This window comes from Phalaenopsis equestris, unplaced genomic scaffold (assembly GCF_001263595.1).
Source record: "Phalaenopsis equestris unplaced genomic scaffold, ASM126359v1 Scaffold000061, whole genome shotgun sequence".
In the NCBI taxonomy this organism is placed as follows: domain Eukaryota; kingdom Viridiplantae; phylum Streptophyta; class Magnoliopsida; order Asparagales; family Orchidaceae; genus Phalaenopsis; species Phalaenopsis equestris.
The window spans coordinates 553089-577500 of record NW_018164503.1 but is presented as its reverse complement, the minus strand read 5'-3'; the positions used below and the strand labels follow the sequence as shown (position 1 = coordinate 577500).

Sequence of the window (24412 nt, the reverse complement as noted above, 5' to 3'; positions counted from 1 at the left end):
GAATGCCAACTGTACGTGTTCTAAGATTGAGGTCCTTGAGATTAATAAATCGGAGGAACCAAAAGAAAATTTAATAAAAAAGCAGCTCATTGGTGGGCATGCCATGCTCATACACCAGCACCGATGCTTTTCTCTATTTCTTTCACCTTCTTTATGAGGGCTTTATTGTGGGTGGGATTCACAAATTAATCTTCAGGATAGTCGCATTAATTCTAGCCAGGAGATGAGCTACTTTTTCCTGATTGCTCGCTCACACACACACACATAAACACACACACACACACACACGCACGCAAAATTGCTCGCTCACACACACACACATAAACACACACACGCACGCAAACACACTAGATGAGCTACTCGTTCCTGATTACTCAATCACACGCACACTCATGCACATGCACAAATTGAAGTATCCCAAGTACGAGTGTTCTCTTTTATTTTCTTCTCTTAACGCTCTCTAAAATTCTAAACTTACAATTTACAATATACCTTATATAGGCAATATATATTCAATAAATTACATTTCCCCATTTGGTTTCTTATCCAAAAAAAATCCAAAACCTAATTTATTGTCACAAAATCAGCTGAGACATCATCTTGTTTTCCAAATTTAACAAGTACGGTCGACGGGAAGCTCTCCTTCCACATTCCAGTTGAAAGAGAATCAACCACAACCAGCTCTCTTAAGTTTCCTTTTAGTTGATGCCCAGTTGCTTTTCATAAATTTACAGATAACTTGCTGCAATTTATTTAAAAGAACAAAATATGAAATGTGTGTATCTCAAGCAATGCAATCAGCAAGGTTTCCTATGTTTAAGGATGCCAAACTAAGGCAGCTATTTATAAACAAAGTAAACAGCCCAATAGGAACTGACTAAGCTGAGAGAAAAAATATCACATATTTCCTAACTCAAGACAACCATAGCACATGTGCAAGCTTCAAAAATCTCTATATTTTTAAGGAAACGATATCTTAAACTGAGAGCAAAAGATATGAATTTTTTCCTCAGATGTAATACGTGCATGATTTCAACCACATCATAGTCATATTATAATGCATCCTCAGCTTCACCCTGCCAACACAAACAATCTCACATGCCACCATAATGTTAATCAAAAATAGAAAATAAATTCTTAAGAAAGCACATATGGTAGAAATCAAGATAAATCAAGAATCCGTTGCTATACAAATCAATCTTAATGGTCACTCTGAATGAAATTAAAACTTTTAACAACTCTTGAAGAATTAAGAACTTAGCATATATTCTCCCTCTTTGTATAATAAATCAAATTCAATTAAATATTTCACATATATAACTCCATCATCAAGCAATATTGACCAATAATATTTAACTTAACATTGACTAGAATTACATATCATGTGCTCACCCTTAGTTCTAATCTTAAAATAAAAAACATAATAATAATAAGCCTTGGTTCTAATCTTATGCCTCTTAGATTCTAAACCTCCATTACTCTAAATTTTCACTTACCTCTAAAAAGGTCTCACCTATCAAAAAATTGAAAATTCAACAAGATCCATATACACAAAATCTTTCATAAGAATCTTAAATAAACAGTACAAATGCATAATAACTTAATATAAAAAGTAATTAGAAACTGGCACAATCAGGAAATGGGTACAAAAGGCACAATCAAGACCGACCTAAAGTCTGTGCAAAATACTAAAACTAACACCCAAAGTAATCAGAAACAGCCCTTCAAACTAAGTAGGAAAAGAAAGGAATAAAATGTCCGATCCTGTGAATCTCACTCAAAATTGAACTTCCTGATACAATGCTTAACCAAACCCTATAAAAAATGCATCCTCGAAACTTCCCGACGTGATGAAACACATCCAACATGCCCTAATGTCAACCAAAATTTCTATTTATCCAAACAAAAAAATAATCACAACACAAAAAAAGTAAAACCGAAGTTAAAAAACGATGCATTCCAATCACCACCATTTCCTTCGGGATATCAATAAGAAAGCGAACGGAGGTAATTAGGGTTTTTTCAGACATAAAAGATTACGAGGAGCTTACCTTCTCTGAAAGACACGGACCTCTACTGCTCCGCTTCTCCATTAGCTCGCTTCCAGCCTTCGACAGATCAGGCAAATCCCGAGTAAAATCGACTCTCTCGGGCTTGACTCGAATGGCCCGAGAAAAGTCAAATTTGAGCTATCCCTCGGCTCTACTATAACAATTACACCAACATAATAAAATTTAAATACAAAATTATGAATTTGTGTATAATTAAGTGGTGTGTTGACTATTTAACCTTTTTTTTATATTTTCATTACTGTATTATAGTAATTATTTGATTCCGCACTCACCTGTGATTTAGTGGATAAGAGTTTAATTTCTCTAAGGTCTGAGTTTAAATCACACGTATTGCCCTCTCCAAAATATAGGTCGACTTGTGAGCTCGCTCTCTATTAATTAATTAAGCTCAATCTTACATTAGAAATTGCTCGAGCTCGGCTCAATTCATTATATATTTAACTTGATTGTCATAAAATTCATAATGTTTCTAAGTAGAGCATTGATACGAAAGAAAAAAAATAGGGATTTTACATGCATACCACCCAAAGCTTTCGTATTTACATATCAATCACCTAAATTTTAATTTTTACATTTATGCTAGTAAAGTTTTCATATCACATCAAATACATGACGGCTTTTTTTTTATAAGAAAAATATAAAATACCCCTTTTTCATCTATATATATAAGTTGGCATATATGTAAAAATTATAGTTTGTGTTAGATATAAAAATACATAGAACTTGACCGGCATGCATGCAAATCTTCCAAAAATAAATTTTATTCTGTTCAAATTATTCCATTTATTTAGATTTTATGTTTAATTATTATTTTTAATATATATATATATAGATATATATATATATATATTATCTAAATATCAGATTAGGGATAATCAACTTTTAGTCTATTTGCATGTTTAGTCTATAAAAATTATTCAAATCTTATATATAAAATTCTATATATATATATATATATATTGCAATCAAATTACTGAATCTGAAAGCAAAAGAATAAGATCCAAACTTCACCTAATTTAATAAATAATAGGCATAATAATAAGAGAAAATATATCTCTAGATGAATAAATTTACAAAATTCACCCTAAAAAAGTTTAGATTAAGATATTCAATATACTAACAATTTTATTTTCTGAAAAAAAAAAAGTCACCACATTTAAATCTTCCAAAACCAATCTAATTAATCCCACATCAAAACTATATATAAAAAATGCAAAGCACTATGTTTTATGTAATATAAAAGATTAGGATAGTATAAATGTGAAAAAAAAAGAGTAGAGCTTAGATGTTAGATATGTAAATACATAGGAACTGGGTGGTATGTATGTAAAAATGTTTCCTTCAAACATTTATAGACAAACAAACTATGATCCAACACATCATAGATCTCACCGTATGGACATAACTAACAAATAAAACCAAGAGAAGATTCCAGAATGTTCTAATACAATTCCCATTTCAAAGTGCATAAACCATCAGAAATCACCTATTCTCCAGCAACAGGCCTCCAAAGTTCAGCAGCTTCTAATCATAGCACCATGAATCAATAAAGCGCGGTAGCAGCGACCAAGATGCTTTTACACCCATACCCTTCCAAAAGTTTCATCTTGCAAAGTAGGGAAGTTAATTACATATGCAACTCAAAACCCAATAAAAATAACATACATTCCACTCAATTCTCATTTATTTACATATCTAACACCCAAAGTTTGATATGTGCACTCACAGAACAAACCTATGCATGAAAAGGTGTATTCCACTTATAAAAATGATAAAGATGGCGATATTGTTGATGTGTGATGTTAAAGATTTGAGTTGTATGCATGTAAATATGAATGTGTGGGTCTTAGATATGTAAATACAGAAGAAAGATATGGTATGTATGTAAATGTCCTAAAAATGAATCGTTTACTAGAAATTGGCTCTGTATGGGATAGATAAGTAGGGCTGAGCCTGAGCAAGCTCAGTTGTTCAATACGGTTCAGCTGGATAAATAAACAAGCCAATGTTTCCAGTTTCTGAAGAAGAGATGTTGCAATTCGAAGCTATATTTGAAAGTTTTATATAAATTATAGAGAAGTCATACAGTCAAACACACAAACATTATAAAAAGGGGCGGAAAAACTTACGATTGTCGAGCAGAATACGAGTTTTAAGGAGATCTATAGATGAGCATGAAATGCACTTCTTTGTCAAGAATTTAAAACTATCCTATAAAAAGAATAGATTTTGCTCAAATTAGGTCAAAAGTCTGACTCAGGTTCGATCATTTTCCAGCCGAAGCACTATCATCACTATAGAATTCAAAGTCAATAGTTCATGGCATCTGCAAACGAGTTCCAGACTCTTTACTATCGTCTAACACCTAAACATTATATACCCAAGTCAAATAAGGACCATATTCCATATCCGGTGTAGAATTATCCCCCAATAATTACACAGTCAAAATGAATTTTTTTACATGTGAGATTTTGCAATGTGAGTAGAATTATCCCCCAATAATTACACAGTCAAAATGAAACTTTTTACATGTGAGATTTTGCAATGTGAGTATGATATGATCCGGCGTCAAATTGGGCACGTTTTTTCATAGAAATTAGGGCAAACACAATATTTTACTGCAATGATCCAAAAAACTCGTATGAATACAAATGATAAACACCTACAATTCGAAAGGTAGGCGATCTCTCCTAATTCCTACAATTCGAGAGGTAGGAATCTCCCAAACCCTAAACCTAATACTCACAACACAATCTCAAGCATAAACCTAACCCTAAACATAACAAGCCTATTTATACCCAGAAAATAATGATAATAAAAGACTAAATTGTTCTTAGGCGTACAAAAGAAAAATTTGCTTTCAAGCTAGGCATTAACAAAACAATACTCACCCCCCCAACAAAAAGATATCGTCCTCAAGGTGAGAAAAAATTAGTGTTCCTCCTCCCCCACAATGTCTCTATTTCTTCTCTCTGCCTCTTCGTCGTGCACTCTTAAGAACTTGTAATTTTTTATCCTTACACCGGTGTCATAGGTTAAACTTCTCATCACACCGAAAACATAACACTTTGGCTCATTTCTCTCAAATCTCTGTCTCTGTAAAGCACTTGAGTGTTGCGCCCAATCGTGGTCATTATTCGTGTCCTGTGCAGCCTCTCTCCGGACTTTCACTGTTTAAGCTTTTGGTATCATTGTAGTTGTAGTAGTTCGGCACGGCATTCCATCTATGATACTTATGTTGGCCTTCTTCATATGAGTCTTGTCCTCTACTATCTGAGCTTAGTTTCATCGTTTCCCTCAATCCCCGCGGTCTCAAAAGTCAGAATGATGCTCGTTATGTTGGGCATTAGGCTCTTCAAGAATTTTCCCTCCAATTTTGCTTCAGTAATCCCCCTCAGTTGTCCCAATAATAGCTCAAATTTCTCTCATTGATAGTCCTCTCCTGAGTCAAGGCATAGAATTGTTCGTGTAGGTCTCATTCCCGAATTGCTCGGAAACATTCCAACAAACAATCCTTGAATTACTCCCAAGAATGGATTGGGTATCTAGCTTCCTCCACTGAAACCAAGAGTTTTCGCTTCCAAACATAACCCTGTCGCCATGAGTTTCTCTTACCCATCTATCCCATTAACCACGAAGCATCGCTCCGCCAGAAACACCCACCTATGTGCGTCATCCTCATTGAAGATCAACATCTTCAACTCTCTAAGTCTAACATCTGCACCCCAACTTCCTCTTCCTCTGTTATTTCCTAGCATGTATCAAGGGTAAAACTCCCTCATTCGATCGTAGTCATATCCCCTTCCTACTTCTCTTCTTTCTCCTTCGTGTTCCATAAGTCTTGCATAAGCTTTTCTCTAGGTTTCAACCCAACTGCTTTCATCATAGTGTTGCGCCCAATCGTGGTCATTATTCGTGTCCTATGCAGCCTCTCTCCGGACTTTTACTGTTTAAGCTTTTGGTATCGTCGTAGTTGTAGTAGTTCGGCACGGCATTCCATCTATGATACTTATGTTGGCCTTCTTCATATGAGTCTTGTCCTCTACTATCTGAGCTTAGTTTCATCGTTTCCCTCAATCCCCGCGGTCTCAAAAGTCAGAATGATGCTCGTTATGTTGGGCATTAGGCTCTTCAAGAATTTTCCCTCCAATTTTGCTTCAGTAATCCCCCTCAGTTGTCCCAATAATAGCTCAAATTTCTCTCATTGATAGTCCTCTCCTGAGTCAAGGCATAGAATTGTTCGTGTAGGTCTCATTCCCGAATTGCTCGGAAACATTCCAACAAACAATCCTTGAATTACTCCCAAGAATGGATTGGGTATCTAGCTTCCTCCACTGAAACCAAAAGTTTTCGCTTCCAAACATAACCCTGTCGCCATGAGTTTCTCTTTCCCATCTAACCCATTAACCACGAAGCATCGCTCCGCCAGATACACCCACCTATGTGCGTCATCCTCATTGAAGATCAGCATCTTCAACTTTCTAAATCTAACATCTGCACCCCAACTTTCTCTTCCTCTGTTATTTCCTAGCATGTATCAAGGGTAAAACTCCCTCATTCGATCGTAGTCATATCCCCTTCCTACTCTTCTTTCTCCTTCGTGTTGCTTCATAAGTCTTGCATAAGCTTTTCTCTAGGTTTCAACCCAACTGCTTTCAAATATCTAATCCACCCCCAATCGGAGCAAAGAGAGGGGGTTCCTGATGGTGGATATTTTCTGCCCCATGTTCCTCACTTTCGATCTCTTTTTATGTTGATCTTGCCACGGATTTCCCATTCAACCTTTTAAATTAAGCCGTTCGCGGGGACTTGAAATGCATCTCAATGAGCCTCCTTAGCATTTCTCAAATTTCAAACATTCTCTCAAATCGATCCTCTAGTTAGTCCTCCAGTTCTCCATAGAAGACACTCTATCCTCTATGGTGGCGAATCTTTCTTCCATCCTAAATCTAATCTGACTCGTCTCTTCCTCTACATTCTTCTCAAAATCAACTACTTTCTTGCTTGTCATTATTTCCCGTCACTAGGGCACACTCGATTCCAAATCCAATCACTGACTTCTAGGATCACGATTAGGGTATCCTGCTCTCGTCGCCTTCCCGAAAGTTTTAAGTGTGACAGCAAGCAATCTTTTTTTTTTTTGGGTATGATTCTGCAGTTGGCGTCCCAGTTAGCTCTAGTCGCAACTTTTTTGGGTTGATGTATTGCGGTTAGGTCACAGAAGGGAGGTCCTTATCGTTGGGATCCTGTTGTACACCGAATACTCCTAACATTTATTGCTCTGATAACAACTTGATACGATTTGACGTCAAATTCGACACGTTTTTTCCATAAAAATTAGAGCAAAAAGAAAATTTATTGCAATAATCTAAGTAGTTCGCACGAATGGAAACGATACGTACCTACAATTCGAGAGATGGGAGATATCTCCCAATTCCTACAATTCGAAAGGTAGAAAATGTCTCCCAAACCCTAAACTTAAGACTTACAACTCAATTTCATGCATAAACCTAACCCTAGACATAACAAGCCTATTATTACCCAACAATAATAATAATAAAAGTCTAAATTGCCCTTAGGCATACAAAAGACATTTGCCCTTAGGCTAGGTGTCAACTGACATGCGTTCAAACTTTTACATTTTTTACGTTTTAATTTCAGCAATTTTCCATTTTAAAGGCATGATCTTATGCTTTTGAAAGGTTGGATTTGTATTTTGCAGGTTACAGGACTACTGGCACGTAAATTGGAGCAAAATAAAGACTTAAGGAAAAATTTGGACTAGCATAGTCATGCCTAAATCTGGCGTGGCTACGCCACTTGAGCAACGTGGTCACCCCGATTTCGAGTGTGGTCACGCCTATGTGTTGAGAACTCGTGTTTAGGGGGACTAGCATACCTTGTTGAATCGTTGCATGACCACGCTGCCCAACCCGAGACTGCAGCATAATTACGCCGCAGATCAGGCGTGGTCACGCCAGCATATATTTTCTTTTTGGAAAGTTCTTAGTGCGGGATTCTGACAAAAATTGAAAGGATTTTGAACTCAAGCCACGCCAGCATATATTTTCTTTTTGGAAAGTTCTTAATGCGGGATTCTGACAAAAATTGAAAGGATGAACTCAAGATATAAAAAGAGCAAAATTGAAGGCTTAGGAGAGCTTTTGGAGAAGAGAATTCATAAGTATGCTAGGGTTAGAGAGATATCTTCTTCTCCTCTCAGTTTTCTTTGTTTTGTTTTTCTAAGAGAACTTTTGAGAGAAATTGTGTGTTGTTTTAGTAAGAGAGAATACAAAGAGGTTGTAAGTTGTTTTTATTTCAATAAAAATATTTCTTGCAGGTTTGATTTTTATAAAATTTTCTTTGTTTTTCTCTCAAACCATGAGTAGCTAAATAACTTTTCGTGTCTCTGTGATTTGTGGATGAATTTCCTAGTTTGCATTTCGTTGTTGATTTCTCGTATACATTTTTCTACGTTTTTTTAATTGATTACGTTGTTAGTTAACCTTCTGGCTTTCGTTTACTCCTAACCTAGCCAGTTAGGGTGATAAAATCTATTGTGATCTACGACTTCGACAGAAGCGCAGTGGAACGATTAAGTTAGTCACTAAATCCAAGTAAAATAAGAATATTTTATTTTGGGTCTTGCAAGCAATCGCAGGGACCTGAAATTTCTAGGGACGCCATAAAGATAAGGAGAATCTATCTATGTGGAATTCCAAATCTTCTTTGGACCTAGACGTAGGCTTAAGAAGAATACATTATCTTTGATTGATAACAACCACGTAAAAGAAATTTGCACGAAAAGCAAGTCGGGAGCCATATGTGGAATTCCAAATCTTCTTTGGACCTAGACGTAAACTTAAGAAGAATACATTATCTCTGATTGATAACAACCACATAAAAGAAATTTGCACGAAAAGCAAGTCGGGTGCCACACCTTAATCACAGAGGCACGATCCCCAATAATTTTGAAAAAACACCAAAGCAATTTGATCAGCTCTTTCGTCTATTTTGCTTTCTACAAGCTCTAATAGATTTAGGATTTCACTTTATTGTTTTTTGAGTTTTGCCGAACTAAGTTGGAATAGTTAGTAAACTATATCTTCTACTTTTTCAAATATGTTTCTTAACACACTTCCTCGTGGGAGCAATATGCGGTACTTCTTTAAACATATATATTTGCGTGAAGTGGCCGCCCAGTTTGCGGCGCTTTTCCAACCATCACCAACGTAACATAATAGTTCATAATAAGCACCACAAAAAAAGGGAAATTTACATATGTACCACACTATTCATATGGATTTACATATCTAACACCTAAAGTTTGTTATTTACATTTATAACAACTTCGAGCTATAAATCTATGCATTAAAAAGTGGATTGGACTTTTTAAAAGTCAGTAAAGTTGTAATTTTGATGTTATGTTAAAAGATTGAGTGTTAACAATATAAGTATTAAAGTTTAGGTGTTAGATATGTAAATACCCCTAAAATTAAATCTAATGGTTATAAAACTCATCCAAGCCAAATTTAAATCAAGATATCCTCGTCCAAATATCGTCCCAAAAGGAATATGGACTTCAAGATTAGTATGATTAGGCATTTGAAACTGAACAAGATGAGCGAATTATCTGAAAAACACAACAGAACACGTAAAATGCAAAACAAATACTTAATTTCCAAGAAAAAAAGTTTGTCTTACAGCAGTATGTTAAGCTAATGATTTATCGAATCAGTCAAAAAAGCAGCAATTGCAGAAACAAAAGATAGGACGGATACATACATGCATATTACCCTTTCCCAGTACTCCATTTAGAAATCTAGTCAGCTAAAACACCCAATGTGGAAAAGCCCCAGCGAAATAGATAACCAGCGAGCCATGATGGACTTCATCACGAGGTTTTGATACCTTTCTCAAAATCAGATTTCATGCCACTGGAGGTTTAGATGGACGATGCTACAGAAGGATCAAAAGTGAAGGATTTCGATGAGTTGACTTGTGAAAGTAACCGCCATAGCTCACAGCTTGACATATTTGTCAACATAGCCCTACAACAATAGAAAGAGGATTGTGCATTAAAATTATAAAATTCATAATATAAATGTAAAGGCAAAACTTTTTAAAATAATGCTTAAAAAAAAAAAATTTAAAATTGGCCTATTTTTTAGAGTCATTTTATTCTCAGAGTTTATAAAGTTGTTAATTTAGTCTCTCGGGCATTTTAATATAAGAGGAAATAGTCCTCTTGATTTTTTGTAGAGATCATTTTAGTCCTAAAGTTTATAAAAGTGCAAATTTAGTCTTCATACTCTTTTAATATGAGATTAAATGGTCGTCAAAGATGACTATCTCAATTATAATTTAAAGAATCTGAAAGCTAATTTGATATTTTTATAGACTCTGAAACTTAAATGGCCCCATGTAAACAGCCAGGGTCTATCTTCACACTTAATGCTTTTATGAGCAACAAGAGGTAAGAACCTTGAGAAGATGAAATAACATAATGTAAGAACATTAACTTATATACAGGAAAATGTGTTCTCCATAAGTGGGAGACGCATACCATCACCAACTTGGTCAGTTTGCGTTGAGATGACTCCACATACTGATTGATCTTCGATTGCGACTTCGGTATATGATGACTCGGCACAGCTCCAGCCACCTTATCAACGGTTTTCTTCACAATGGTCTTAAACGCCTCTTTGCTCAGATTCCCCTGACGCCATGAGGGCTTGAGAACCTCCTTGGCAAAATCAGCAAGGGCGATCTTGAAAAGCCTCATTGACCTTGAATCCCTGTTCTTTTTGCTTTTACCAGGCGACCTGACCTGACTGATCTCAATTTCTCCTACATTTATCTCACCATCATCAAAAGGAATTCCAGGACTCCAATCTTTATCAAGTAGCTGAGGGCTCTCATTTTCAACACCGCCAGCATCTGCATCTGTTGCAACCTCGCCGAATTCATCAACTTCCGCCTTCAGCTCAGTAACTGATCCCCCTTTATGCTTCTTACTCCCCAACTTGGCAAGCTTGCTCGAGTTTAATTTTGATGCGCTGCCAGTGTCATTGATCCCTGAATTCTGTTCCTCTACACGGATCTTCGAAGTGTCCGGAGATGGTTCGATGCTATCAAAGAGAGGATCGTATGGGGCACCGGTCACTGGTTCCTGAACCAACAGTTTTTTCGAATCCGGTATCACTTCTGCGAAAGATTCATGTACGTAACTCCCGACTTTAGGCAGAATCTGCTCACCTAATCTCATTGAACTATTCGGGGATGCTCTCATCCCAAATCCAATACCAAGAATGGGAATACTACCAGAACTGGGAGCAGAATCATATCTTCTGATCTCTGGTCCATGGATGCCGGAGCCTCTAAGTGGATTTTCGAAGGTGGAAGCAAATGGGTTGACATGCTCTTTGATAGGAAAGATAGATAAACCTCCATCAGAGGGCTGTGGTTGGAAGTAGTTATCTGGGTATCTCAGTAATGGCGGATGAGAATGATGTGCATCTCTTATACGTGGCATAAAAATTTCTTCTCCATGGAAGGACCTAACCAAAGGCATAGAACTAGCAGGGGCAAGTCTTTGGTTCTGTAATTGCATAATACCTTGTTCGTTCGGAAAAGATTGATGTCGTGGAGGATGGCAGGATGACACCGAATGAAAAGACGGGGGAAAAAAATCGGATGGCCGAGAACGAGGAAAGTCGCCAGATGGATAGGGCCTGGCTGAAGGCATGAAGTCATTTCTCAGTGGCATTTCTGAAGAAGGAAAGGGTGGCCTACTGAGCAATGCAAACATATTTTGAGGTGGTGGGAGGGTTAGATCAGACCATGCAAGGTTTGGCTGAAGCGGATTATTAGAGAATGGATTGTCAGGGAAAGGAGGTCGAGGGGGATAAAGCGTATGAGATGGTGCCGGCTGAGACTGGTAGCTTGTCATTGGCGGGATGACATTTTCTCTAAAATGTTGCGACGAAGATAAACCAGTCAAACTATTGCTCGGCATGCGCATCGGTCGCATTTCATGTGGTGGCCAAAACAATGGTTGACTTGACTGGAGGTTCGCCCCAGATGGCAAAAGGGGCTGCAAAAATTCTTCATGAAGAGGTTGGATTGATGGTTTTATTGAGGTAACACCATGTGAGTAGGAAGAAGTAGCAATATTTTCGTGTGTTGTTGTCTCAACCGCAATATTTTCACCCACACGTGTTAAATCCTGAATTGAATCATTTGCAGAGAGGCTTATTTGATCAGGTGAATGATGTGGCGAAGAAGAAGACTGAACATGAGCAAGCTGACTAGACTTTTCAGCTTCTGAAGCATTGTCATGGGTGGTGGACTGAGAAGCTTGAAAAGAAACATCACCACCTGAGCTAGGTTGTTGAAACAGAGCATGTCCATCACCGGAACTATGAACCGGACAGTTGTCGGCTTTTTTAGGCTCGGAGGATTCAGGTGGTGGCCCGGTGCTCTCACCCTCAACAGAAGCAAGAATGTGCTCAACTGGTGGCTCCAATTCCCGACTAATTGCTTCCTGAGACGCCTGGTTGATAGTGTCTTCTGTTTCTGATGTTGGCACTACTTTATCCTTTTCGTCTGAAAAATTATGAAAAACAGTGTCTGTTCTAGCATCGTACTGCCCCTCGTAAACCTGTTTCTCATAATCCATTCCATCAACGAATATTTCACTCTTTAAAGGATGCAAATCAGCAGCACAAATATTATCACGACGGCCAATTCTTGGCAAGAACGCATCATCAGAAGTATTGTGATATCGAGGCTTTCGTGGATCTGGATAGCGCCTTTGCATGTTGGGGTGTTGTCTGAAATCACGATGGAGGTACCGACAAGATGCTCCACGAAAACATTTTCCGCGGTTGAAGTCCAAGCATTCATGAAGCAAGTCCCGACCATGTCTCGCAGACATATTAGGCCGGAACAATGGGGGAGACCTACTCCTTCCTCTTTTGGGGGACCAGCTGAAACAAAATGTAAGACATTAAATGTGTGGCAAAGGGTAAAAGAGGAGGAAAAGGCTGATTATAGTAGTTACCATGCCTGCCGTTACCTATCTCCGATCCAAAACAGAGTATATATAAATGAAGACATAAGCTTCAACGAGCAATAAAATAATGGGAAATTCACATACATAGCACACAATTCATATGTATTTACATATCTCACACCTTTTGTATTTACACGCAGCAATTCGGTGTTTTAAACTTGTGCATGAAAAGATGTATTTGGCTTTTAAAAAGGTAGTAATAATGCTATTTTTAGTGTGATATTATAGATTTGAGTGATATATGGATAAATATGAAAGTTTAGGTGTGATATATGTAAATACATAAGAATTGCTCTGTAAATGCCCCTAATAAAATATAAAAAACTGGTATAAAAAAAACATCAGTCAACCTGCGAGATCTACTTCGCTTATCTCTCCTCCTTGGACTGCGACTCCTACGCCGCATCCTACTTCCCTGAGGTGATCTGCTCATGCTCCTACTCCAATTCCTACCTTTCTTACCACGTCGCTTGCCATATTGACTCTCATCGGAGTCACTAGGACTCACATCTTTTCTTATCAAACGCCCAAATTCATCAACATCATCAAATGCCTGCTTCTCCATTAAGCTCTCTTTTGAATTAAGTTCCACATTTTCTTGATCAGCATTTATTTTTCTTCTTTCAAAATCATCATATTCAGAAGGCCTGAATGTTTCTCTTCCATCATTTTCCAAATGTTCAACTGGATGAATATCAGGATCTACAGTTTTGCTTATTATATCAAAGTGGCCGATGCTGACTGACGGTGATGATTTTTCTGGAGATCTACGAGTTCCTTGTGGCATTGAAGGAGAAAGCTGACACAAAGCAGTATTATATCCAGATTCATTTGGAACCTCAGTAAAATCTTGACCACCATAGTTTGAGCATAACTCAGATTGCTTCTCTTGCTGCAACTCTGAAGTAGCTGTTGCAGTGGCTGGAGAAAGTCTCATAGGGTTAAAGTCTTCATCATTACCACTTCTAATAATTTCCTCACTTTCATCTGAGGCATAATCCTGTATCAGACGGAAAGGGCTTTTAAGAAACACCCCTGAGACCACTTGGGAATTAACATTTTCAGTATTCGACAAAAGCTCCCCCTTTATTGAATCTACAATAGGGAATCTGCTTGATGCGGGTGTTCTGTCACCTAGGCCAGCAGTATCAGGTGAGCTCCTCTCGGGACTAACGTCTTCAAAAACTAAGGATTCTTTCTCATCTGAAAATACTACTCGTTAGTAGTTGAAAGATAAAATCAAAATCTGTTAAAGAGTAATAGTTTCTTCCGCTCAAACAAAAGATGATAAAATTGAGAGCAAAGCATAAATGTTTGAAACCAATGCGCCTGCTAAAAGTCAGATACATGAGAAACATAGAGTGAAACCAATATAATCACAAAGGTTCTTGAAATCTGCCAGTTGCAAAGACAAAGATGTGCTAGGTGGTTGATTTGGTATAACCAAGTATAACCAAATATTAAAGATCTACACTTAACATGAATCATCATTAGCCTTATCAAGCTTTTTTTAAAGTGATTATCTGTGTGCCTTAGAAAAGAACAGAGATATAGAATATGTAGAGTTAAAGTGGGAAAGTTAAAATAAAAAGGTGTCGTAATAATTTTATATGATAAGAGGCCATCATGAAGGATTAAAAGTAAACTTCATAAACTACATTTATGTTTACAATATTGAATGATTCAAATGTTGGTTGCATAAAAAAAAATTATTGATATCTAGGTTGAGTAAATCAGAAATGAGAACGCTGAGATGGATGTGTGACAAAAGAGAGAAAAATGAAATTAAGAAATGATCACATAGAGAAAAAATAAATTAAGGATTACAATAGAATGAAAAATTAAAATGGCATCTAGAAATTATAGATAAAGTGCCTAAAAAAAGACAGTTTAGACATATACAACGAAGAGCAAAAATTGTGCCCGTAGGACAAGTTGATATAATTATTGTCAGATATTTATTAAGCCGAATTGGAAGACCGAATGTTACATCGATAAAATTTATTTAAAATTATTATAAATAGTAAATTTAACATATTAGACAAGCTTAAACAAAAATGAAGTAAGAATAAAGATTCAGGGGTGTAAATGTGTAGAGGAATCATGTGCATCTTAGTTATTAATTCCTTTTTGTTAAGTATTATTTGAGGATCGTTGCGTCATATTATTGCCTTCTACCTTAACATTATATATGTTCAAACCACCTAAATCTATCTTCTACTATCATATCTTTAATATGTGTTGCTTGCACCTATCTTAAAGTCATTTCTCATTCATCCTTTTTAAATAAACATCTATTTTAAAAGGAGTGAACATTTTATATATCTCAAGTCCATTGTTTAAAGTGATGGTGATATGGATGAGGATGTTATTAGTAGAAGTCATGTTGGATGGAACCTATTGTGTAATAGAAAAGCACCGTTTAGACTTGAAGAAAAAATTTATAAGATGGTGGTGAGACGTAGAATGTTTTATCGCGCAGAATGTTGGCATGTAAAAGAGAAGCATAAAACTAGGTTAAGCATTGTTGAGATGAGAATGCTCAGGTGGATGAGTGGTTTTATACCAAGAGACAAAATGCAAAATGAATATATCCTTGAAAGGGTTGGAGTAGCTCCGGTAGCATAAAAGATTAGAAAAAGTCACCTTAGATGGTTTGGTCACACTAAACATCAACCATTTAATGACCCTGCTAAGAGAGAAGATATTTTAGATTTGACTTATGCTGAGAAAGGTAGAGATAGACCTAATAAGACTTGGGCATGTTGTATAAAAATGATCTCAATTTATTAGAATTAGATGAAAATATGACACTCAATGGGACATAATGGAGAAAAATTATTCATGGAGCCAATCCCACTTAGTGGGATTTTAGCTTGTTGTTGTTGTTGCAACATTTCTATAACAGCCAACTTAACAGGTGATGAATTCTCCTCACCCAAAATTCACATACATATATCATACACCACAAGTTAATAAAATTTTCTTGTAAGTCTATGAGATATTCTATTATCCGATATTTTTGTACAAATCTCCAATTTAACCACACATAATTGATTCTAGAAATTATATCCGCATAAACATCTACTTTTTAATAGAAGTTAAGCTATATGAACCCATCACACTGGGGAATCACTTTATTTTCTAGTAATATTTGGTCAATTGTTAATTGCACACAAATTAACATGCCATTTAGTCAATTTCTACATAGAACCTCAACGGAATGAATGAATATATCATAAAAACACTTTGCCCTCTGCAAAAGTTGATTAAAGGAAGTGCTTGATGGTGTCATAGATTGATAAAGATGACCATCAAAAGGAGTTTCAGGAAACATATTCAAAAGCAAAAATGAATGAGAAAAATTTCCTTAGACAGCTTGAGGGCAGCATAATTTCTAATTATTAATTGTAAAGTAAGCCTGATTTTCCAAGTCAAAATCCTAACAATAAGTGGCTTTTTGGTTGGATGTATTAGTAGAATTCTCGTTTCTTTTTTTGATGTTCCGTATAAAGAGAAGAAATACAAGCAAATTTTTTATGGATTGAAAATACCATAAAACCTATGTTTTCCGATTTGAAAATCTTTCAAATCGGGCAATTTCCAAAACCTTCATTCCACCCGCTCGTGATTCCCACCTAGTGCTGCCATCCATGTCACCCTCACCCATACTGCAATGCATTTAAAATGTATCATCACAAACACAAATGTAGTTCAATGCATGTGCTTCAATTACACTGCATTTCAAAAATACATATATTTTGAGAACATCCAACCAATATCCCCTAAATGTTTTTGATATTCCTTGAGAGGTTAACTAGTAGATATTTTCAATCTATCTTATGCTTAATATTCTACAGAGGGATTTGTATGCATCATTTAAGAATAATCACTCAGAAATCAACTAAGAAAAATTACGGCAACTATTTCTTAAAAGTTAAGAACCCGTAGCTAACAAAGATCAAGATTTTGAGAGTAGAAAAATAATTATTTGTCTTCAATTTTCTAAGACTCTGCTACAAGATAAATAGCAGTGGAAGACCACCACATTGGGAAAGCCACAAAACCCAATTGCTAGAAAATAGAAAATAGAAATTACCAACAATAACTAATTCTAACAATAGAAACTACTAAAAATAAAAAATTAAAAAAATAGAAGATACCAAAAATATAAATTAAAAAAATTTCGACAACTCCCCTTAAATCGGAGCAAAGATATCTATCATGCCCAATTTGCTTACAAGGAACTCAAAACTAGGACTGAAAAGTTCTTCGATAAAGATATTTGTTATTTGTTGTGTTGTCGAAGAGAAAGACATGCAAAAATCTCTACAATCAATCTTCTCTTTTATGAAGTATCTATCAATTTTCACGTGCTTTGTGTGATCATGTTGCACTAAATTATGGTAGTTTTATTGTCACAGTATAACTTCATTAACATGTTTATCGGGTTTCATAATTCTTCAAGAATTCTCTTCAGTCATAAAATACTCTATTAGCCATGGCTTGATGTTTAGCCTCTACACTACTTGCCGCCACATTTTATTTCTTACTTCGCCACGTAATCAAATTTCCTAAAACATAAGTACAACAACCAAACGTTGATCTTCTGTCAAAAACTAAGCCTGCCTAATTTGCATCAATATATGCCTCTATCTTCTGTTGTGCAGTCTTCTAAAAGAGTCATCCCTTGCGTAGTGTACTTTTAAGGAATCGGAGGATAATGATAATTGTTATAAATGGCGAATACATAAATTGACTTACCAAATTTACAGCAAAGGCAATATCTGGTTGTGTACAAGATAAATATATCAACTTTCCTACTAACTTTTGACACCGTGTTGCATTCACAGGGTCACTTTCCTTCTCATCACCAAGTTTCTAATGGGGATCAAATTGGAGTGTATTCAAGCCTACAAGTACTAATCCCATTTTCCTTTAGAATATTATAAACATATTTCTATTAGGAAACAACAATCCTCTTCAATCTAGCAACCTCCATGCCAAGAAAATACTTTAGAGATCCTAAGTTCTTGTTCTCAAAAACTGCTAAGAGGAAGCCGTCAACCGGCTCATTTCATATACGTCGTTATTGGTGAGAACAAACTGTCCACATACACAGATTATGACTATATTCTCATCCTTTGAATGTATGAAGAACAATGTATGATCTCACCGTTTTTTAGCATACCCCTTACCTTTAACAAACAAAATAATTTTCTCAAACCACGCTCTCGATGACTGCTTCAACCCGCATAAGATTTTTTTTTTAGTTTGCATGCCCTTGAGTCGAACTTCTCACTAAATCCTAGAAGTGCATTCATGTACGCTTCTTCCTCCAAGTCCCAATTGAAAAATGCATTTTTTATATTTAACTATTGCGAACGCCATACAAAATTAATTGGAAGAAACAAAATAACTCTTATAAAGTTTAGTTTTGTGACTGAGGTGAATATCTCTATCTAATCAATATCATAGGTTTAAACGAAACCCTTGACAGCCAGTCGAGTCTTGTACTGTTCAAGACACCCATCAAAACTATACTCGATTGTAAACACACATTTGCATTCGACAGCTTTTTTTCCTCTTGGTAGATCAACCATTTCTCACATGACATTTTTTTTGTCCTGAGCTTTCATCTCCTTCAAGACGGTCTTCTTCCACTTATGAATTTTCGGAGTATCATACATAGTATTAGGAATCTCCAAACAAGACAAATGTGAGATACATACTAAGATAACGGATGTTGGGTATAATACCTCACCCCCTTACAAGTAACAATGGGATGCATGAAACCATTATATTTAGGATTAGGGCTAGGCTCAGGTTCAGGACTAGAATAATCATAACTCGAAGATGATGTGGATTGATCATGGGGTAAAGGCTCGATGAAGACAATACATAGGAGATTCATAGTTTATGGTCGATGCAAAAGATTTGCAGACTATTTCTTTTGAGTTGTCCTTCCTCGCGAGGCTAATGTCAAATGGTACCAATGTTGCACTTCTTTTTCATGTTTTCTCTTTGATAGTTATTTTACGATTATGAAAATCATTAGATGGCACAATACAAAGATCTGAATCACTTTCAATATCTAAAAAAATTGACCCACTTTCATCTCATATGATATAGCTTGGATTTCCAAGTTGAACAATTAAAGTTGGGAGATATTATTTTGAGAGTTTTCGATTTGAAGAAAGTCTTAAAAACCAACTGTTCAATCTTTGTTTTGTGCCTCCCTTGTTGAGGATTAGGAGGAAAAAAGGGTTTAATTCAAAAAATGTGACATCCATAGAAACAAATATTTTTTTAGAAATATGATCAAAACATTTATATCATTTTTGGATGGAAGCATAAACAACAAACACATATTGTATGGATTGGGGTTTCAAGTTTTCCTTGATTATGACTATGAATATATTAAGTACAAAAAAATATCTTTAAAGGTAAAGAAGACGAAACTTGAGTTGTTAGATAAATTTTATGAAAAACAACAAAAGGTATTTCAAAGTTCAAACTTTATTAGGGATTCTATTAATAAGAAATGTAGCAGTAAGAACAACTTCGACGCCCAAAGATATTTTGGCACTTGAATTATAAATAGTAATAACCGAGCTAGCTTTAATAGGTGTTTGTTTTCTTCTTTCTGTAACACCATTTTATTATGGGGGTATCGGCACTTCCGATGAACTATTCATTTTTCAAAAAATATTGACCCAAAATATTTTTGAAATACACTTGATTATTATCATTCTGTAATCTTTGAATAGTTTTTTAAACTATGTTTATACTATGGTGTAAAACTTTTTAAAAACTGTTGCCACTCCCGGTTTTTTTCATTAACTGCAAAGACCCCTCATACCAAAATGAATTAGGGTAAAATGTGTAGTCGATTTATAAATTTAGGAAGAAAGAGAAACACGATGATGTTTAACAAATTGATTGATTTCACATTGAAACGATGACGAATTTATATTTTAAAACAAACAAGGAAACAAGAATTTTAAAACTGAAAACTAGGATGATAACCTAACTTATAATTTCATAACATAATAGTATTGTCTTTGGAACAAAAAACAGAATTTAAACAAGTAATTTCACATTGTTTATTTGCATCAAGTTCATCATCAAAACATTTTTCCTAGCATCGTCAATCATCCTTCTAATGATCAATTCCTAAAACTCACAACAAAAAGAGCATAAATTAACTTGAAACTAATAATCAGAATTAATTTGATAGTATACAATAGATTACAAGATAAATTAGGAACGTGCATCACGAAGTGTTAACAATGAGGCAAGTTTGAAAGTTTTGACTTTTTTATTGTTTGCACAAGATTCATAGGATAAGAATACTTTTAGAACAATAAGTTATATGATCAGTTGCACCAAAATTAATTATCCATGAATGAATAAAATTAGGACTAACACCTAATAATGCATTGGCTAGAAAGGTACCCTTCTGTACTAAAGAGCAAGACAAAATAAGTGATAATTTTGAAAACCGAAACAACTTGTGCATGTGTTTAATTTTTTCCTTGGTGAAAATTTGCATCCGAGTTGGTAGAAGACACTTCAGTTTCATTGGCAGTGGCTAGATAGGCTGAACCTTCACGTTTAGATTTTGATTTTCAATTTCCAGGTTTACCATAGAAATTATAACATATCTCCATCGTATGAAATTTTTTTGCAATGCTCGCACCACTATGGGTAGAGTGAATTGGTTTTAGAATTATTGGAACTAATATAAACAATACAATTTCTTTGGGTGCCAATCATCACTGACTTGTAGGACATCATCAGAGGAGAGAAGAGGATAAGTTTGAAAATTCGAGTAGATTTGGGTCACAAGTTTTTTCGGCGCTGAAAGCTAAATAAAGGATAAGTTGGCAAACAGCCCCAAAGGAGAAGAAGCCAAAGAGGTTGAAACATATTGAGCATTTAATAGTTCAACTTCTAATTCAGTTCAATTCTCTAGCACGACACTCAAAAACAAAAACTTTCTTTGTGAAAACTAGAGTGAAAAGAGGAAATTTCCCTCAAATTACAAATTTCAACAGCTATTGGCATCATTTTTTTATGTCATGAGTGCAGGGTGTCCATCTGCACAACTCAAGATAGTTTACGGTTCGTCTATAGCATAAGAGACCCATCCAAAACTCTCTAGCACTTGTTCAAACCACGAAGTTGGAGTTAACGGTGATTTAGCCTTACCCGAGAGAACCTGCCCTCAGAGGGGCTCATTCAGAATATGAGATATATTCGGTGTCTGTTTTGGCGTTTAGAAGTCACCGCATGTTTTTATGGAGCCTCCAGTGACTAAGTGAAGCCATGGAGTCCTACGTGCGTTGCGGGAAAGTTAGGGTTCGAGACACCCTACCTGTGTAGTGGCTTAGGGAGACCGTTGGCGGTGATTTCACCGGTGAATGTCTGATCAAAATACTCAATTTTGAAGTTATGAGAATATATTTCACTCATATGAAGTCTCTCGTAGCTTACAGATCGAGAAACCGCGCGTTGGGAGCTCCCGATGTACATCAAGATTTCGAGGCTAGACCGAAACCTAGATGCTAGCCTTGGGTTCCTAGGCGCCCAAAATGCCCTCCCGTATAAAATCGAGCACGTGGAAGTTTTTCGCCACTTTTTGGTGCTTATAAGCTAGTCCAAGGCGCCTCAAAACAGTTTACAACATTCATTTTCCCGAGAAATAGGAAAGTAGGCGCCAATTCATTTCCAGGTTGCGAAAATTGTTTGTTTTTTACTCCGATTTGACCCCGACACACCTCTGAGGCAGCCGAAATTGTTGGATTGAGATGAATTGCTTTGGGGATGAGACAAGAGAGCAAATAATACCTCTTCTAGGTCTCTTTTGGAAGCTTCCAAGAAGGCTTAGCAAGGGTTGGCAAAGGGGAAGAGGTGAGTTGACCTAGAGGAGCCTCATTTCTTCCCCATCTCTCTCATTTTCCAGTTATGAAGGGTTGAAGGTTGGAGTGATTGAGAGGGCAAGGGAGAACTCTTCTTCTTCCTTGGAGCAAGGGCTTCATCTTGAAGGCCTTGAGGTGGAGAGCATGGGAAAAAGGCGAGAGTGAGAGCTTCTACTTTCTCTTCCCTTTCTTCTTCTTCTTCCACAATAAACTTTTCTTCCTCCTCTTTTCTTCCTCCCCTCCATCATTTTCCTCCACCACTTACCTAGACTGTGTGAGGAGATTTCCTTGAGGAGTTTGGCTAGCAAGGGAGTAAAGTTTCTTCTCTCCTACACTAAAGAAGGGATTCATCCTAGCTTGGGGAAAGATCGCCAGTGCACCGTCGGAACGTCGTCGGAGCTTGGAACATCGTCGAAAACACCTTCTAGAGGAGAGCATCTTCATTCTTTGAAGGAGTAGAGCAGGCCTTGCCAGAGCCTCGTCGGAACGTGGGCTTCTCTCCTATGGTTAGGAGAGCCTCCTCTACGAAAAGAAACTCATCCACAACCTCCGCGGTGGTGAGATCCTTGAAACCTTTGCATTTTCTTTCTTAGTTGGCCCCATAATTAGTTTTAGGCTAGTTGTTGTGGGTTCGGTCGCCCACAAGAGGTGATTTGACCGACCAACACTAGTTTGCACGACCACGCGTCTTTGGATTGATCGTTGATTTCCTAGAGGAAGTCCTAGGCCAGAAAGCTTTCGTTTGACACATTCCAAGTGAATCTATAATTTCCCTTGTATGCCTTAGAACTACAATTAAGCGAGTAAGAATCTCAATTTTCCTACTGCGTTGGCACTTCCAACCCTCCTTATGGGGGAGGGAATACTTCGATCTTGAAGAATGGAAGAAACTTTGTAGTTATCCCATTCAACAAGATAGTGTAAATTCGTTGGACAAAAAAAACTTTATATATAGTCCACCCTACGAATGATAAAGGACTTCTCCAACGACAAATCGGAGGGCGAATTTCTCCACATTTCCTCGTCAATGCAAGAGGCGGCTATGTCGCAGATCCAAGAGCTTCAAGCCTAGGTACCTAAGCAAGGTCGTTAGGACGAGTTTAATGTGTCGATGAGCGTTTTTTAGGTTGCATTGCATAGATGTGTTCATTTGCTTCATTTTTACATGTGAATCATGTCGCATATCGTGTGTGTGATTGCGTAGGCAATTCAATTCGATCAACCACCCCAACCCGATCACCTGAAATTTTGGGTTTGATCAACTGCACCTGTTCAATCGCCCGCTTTGGGTCTGATCGGTTGTCCCGACCTGGTTGATTCATTTTCCAAACTCGAAAGGCTGCTCCAGCCTGATCGTCTGATCTTTTGGGTTTGATCGGCCGCACCGGTCCGATCACCAGCTTTGGATCTAATCGGCCACCCGGCCATCTTGACTCATTCTACGGGCTCGATCGGCCGCCCCGACCCGATCACCCTATCTTTTCGGTTTGATCGACCACGCCACATTGATCACCAGCTTTGAGTCTGATCAGTCATCCAGGCCCGATCAACTCATTTTCCAAGCTCGATCGGCCACTCTGCCCTAATCGTCCAATAATTTGGGTTTGATTGACCGCATCAATTCGATCGCCCGCTTTGGGTCTGATCGGCCGTCCCAACCCGATCGACTCATTTTTCGGTCTTCATCCGCCGTCCCGACTCGATCGTCCAATCTTTTGGATTTGATCGACCGCACCGATTCTATCCCCCGCTTTGGGTCTGATAGGTCATCCAAGGTCGATTGCACAACCTTCTGGGTTTAATCGGCAACACAGCTTGAATCACCCATTTTGGGTCTGATCGACCATCCCAGACTAATGAACTCATTTTTTAGGCTCGATCGGCCGCCCGGGCTTGATGGCCTGATCTTCAGTGTTTGATTGACCACATCAGTCTGATTACCCGCTTTGAATCTAATTAGTCGTCCTGGCCCGATCAACTCATTTTTAGGCCTCAAATGATTGTCTCGGCTCGATCGCCTGATCTGTTGGGTTGATCGATGTTGACCTCATTTTTGTGAGGTCTTAGTCTCCTACTCCCAGAACCCATAATCTAGCCTTAGGAGTTCCTGATTGACCATCCTAGCAGACTAGTAATGGAGCCCACCTCCCGTAGAACTTCAAGCCACTTCTTGTCTCATTTTTGTGAAGAACTCGCATGAGTGGTTCCGAGCACTCAACTTCTAGTTGTAAGGGCTAAGGACCAGCATGTAGAGGACCCGAAATTGAGTTCCTATAGGATCAACAGCCTTAGGTGAACCCTTTGTGACTCGATTACTCGCGAACGCCGCTTTTCACGCA

General features: G+C 37.1%; 2 protein-coding genes across 10 annotated transcripts in view; both read right to left on the bottom strand.

Annotated features, from left to right (window-relative positions):
- The window catches only part of LOC110019537, a 15244-nt gene extending 13044 nt beyond the window's left edge, over positions 1–2200 (bottom strand). For 5 of the 6 annotated variants that reach the window (XR_002293462.1, XR_002293461.1, XM_020717233.1 and 2 more), the window contains exon 1: positions 2052–2200. Coding sequence is in view for 4 of the 6 variants with exons in the window: in XM_020717233.1 (XP_020572892.1) it covers positions 2052–2093 (42 nt within the window). In the remaining 2 variants the exon portion in view is untranslated. Of the gene's footprint in view, positions 1–2047 lie in introns of all 6 variants that reach the window. The other variant, XM_020717236.1, reaches the window with a different exon arrangement.
- Positions 2201–3393: 1193 nt separating this feature from the next.
- The window catches only part of LOC110019536, a 39143-nt gene continuing 18124 nt past the window's right edge, over positions 3394–24412 (bottom strand). For 2 of the 4 annotated variants that reach the window (XM_020717231.1, XM_020717232.1), the window contains 3 exons: positions 13500–14352; positions 10639–13063; positions 9731–10123 (listed from right to left, as the gene is read on the bottom strand). In XM_020717231.1, coding sequence (XP_020572890.1) covers positions 10094–10123; positions 10639–13063; positions 13500–14352 — 3308 coding nt within the window. In that variant the 3' untranslated portion in view covers positions 9731–10093. Of the gene's footprint in view, positions 3679–9730; positions 10124–10638; positions 13064–13499; positions 14353–24412 lie in introns of those variants that run through there. The other 2 variants (XR_002293460.1, XR_002293459.1) reach the window with 2 other exon arrangements.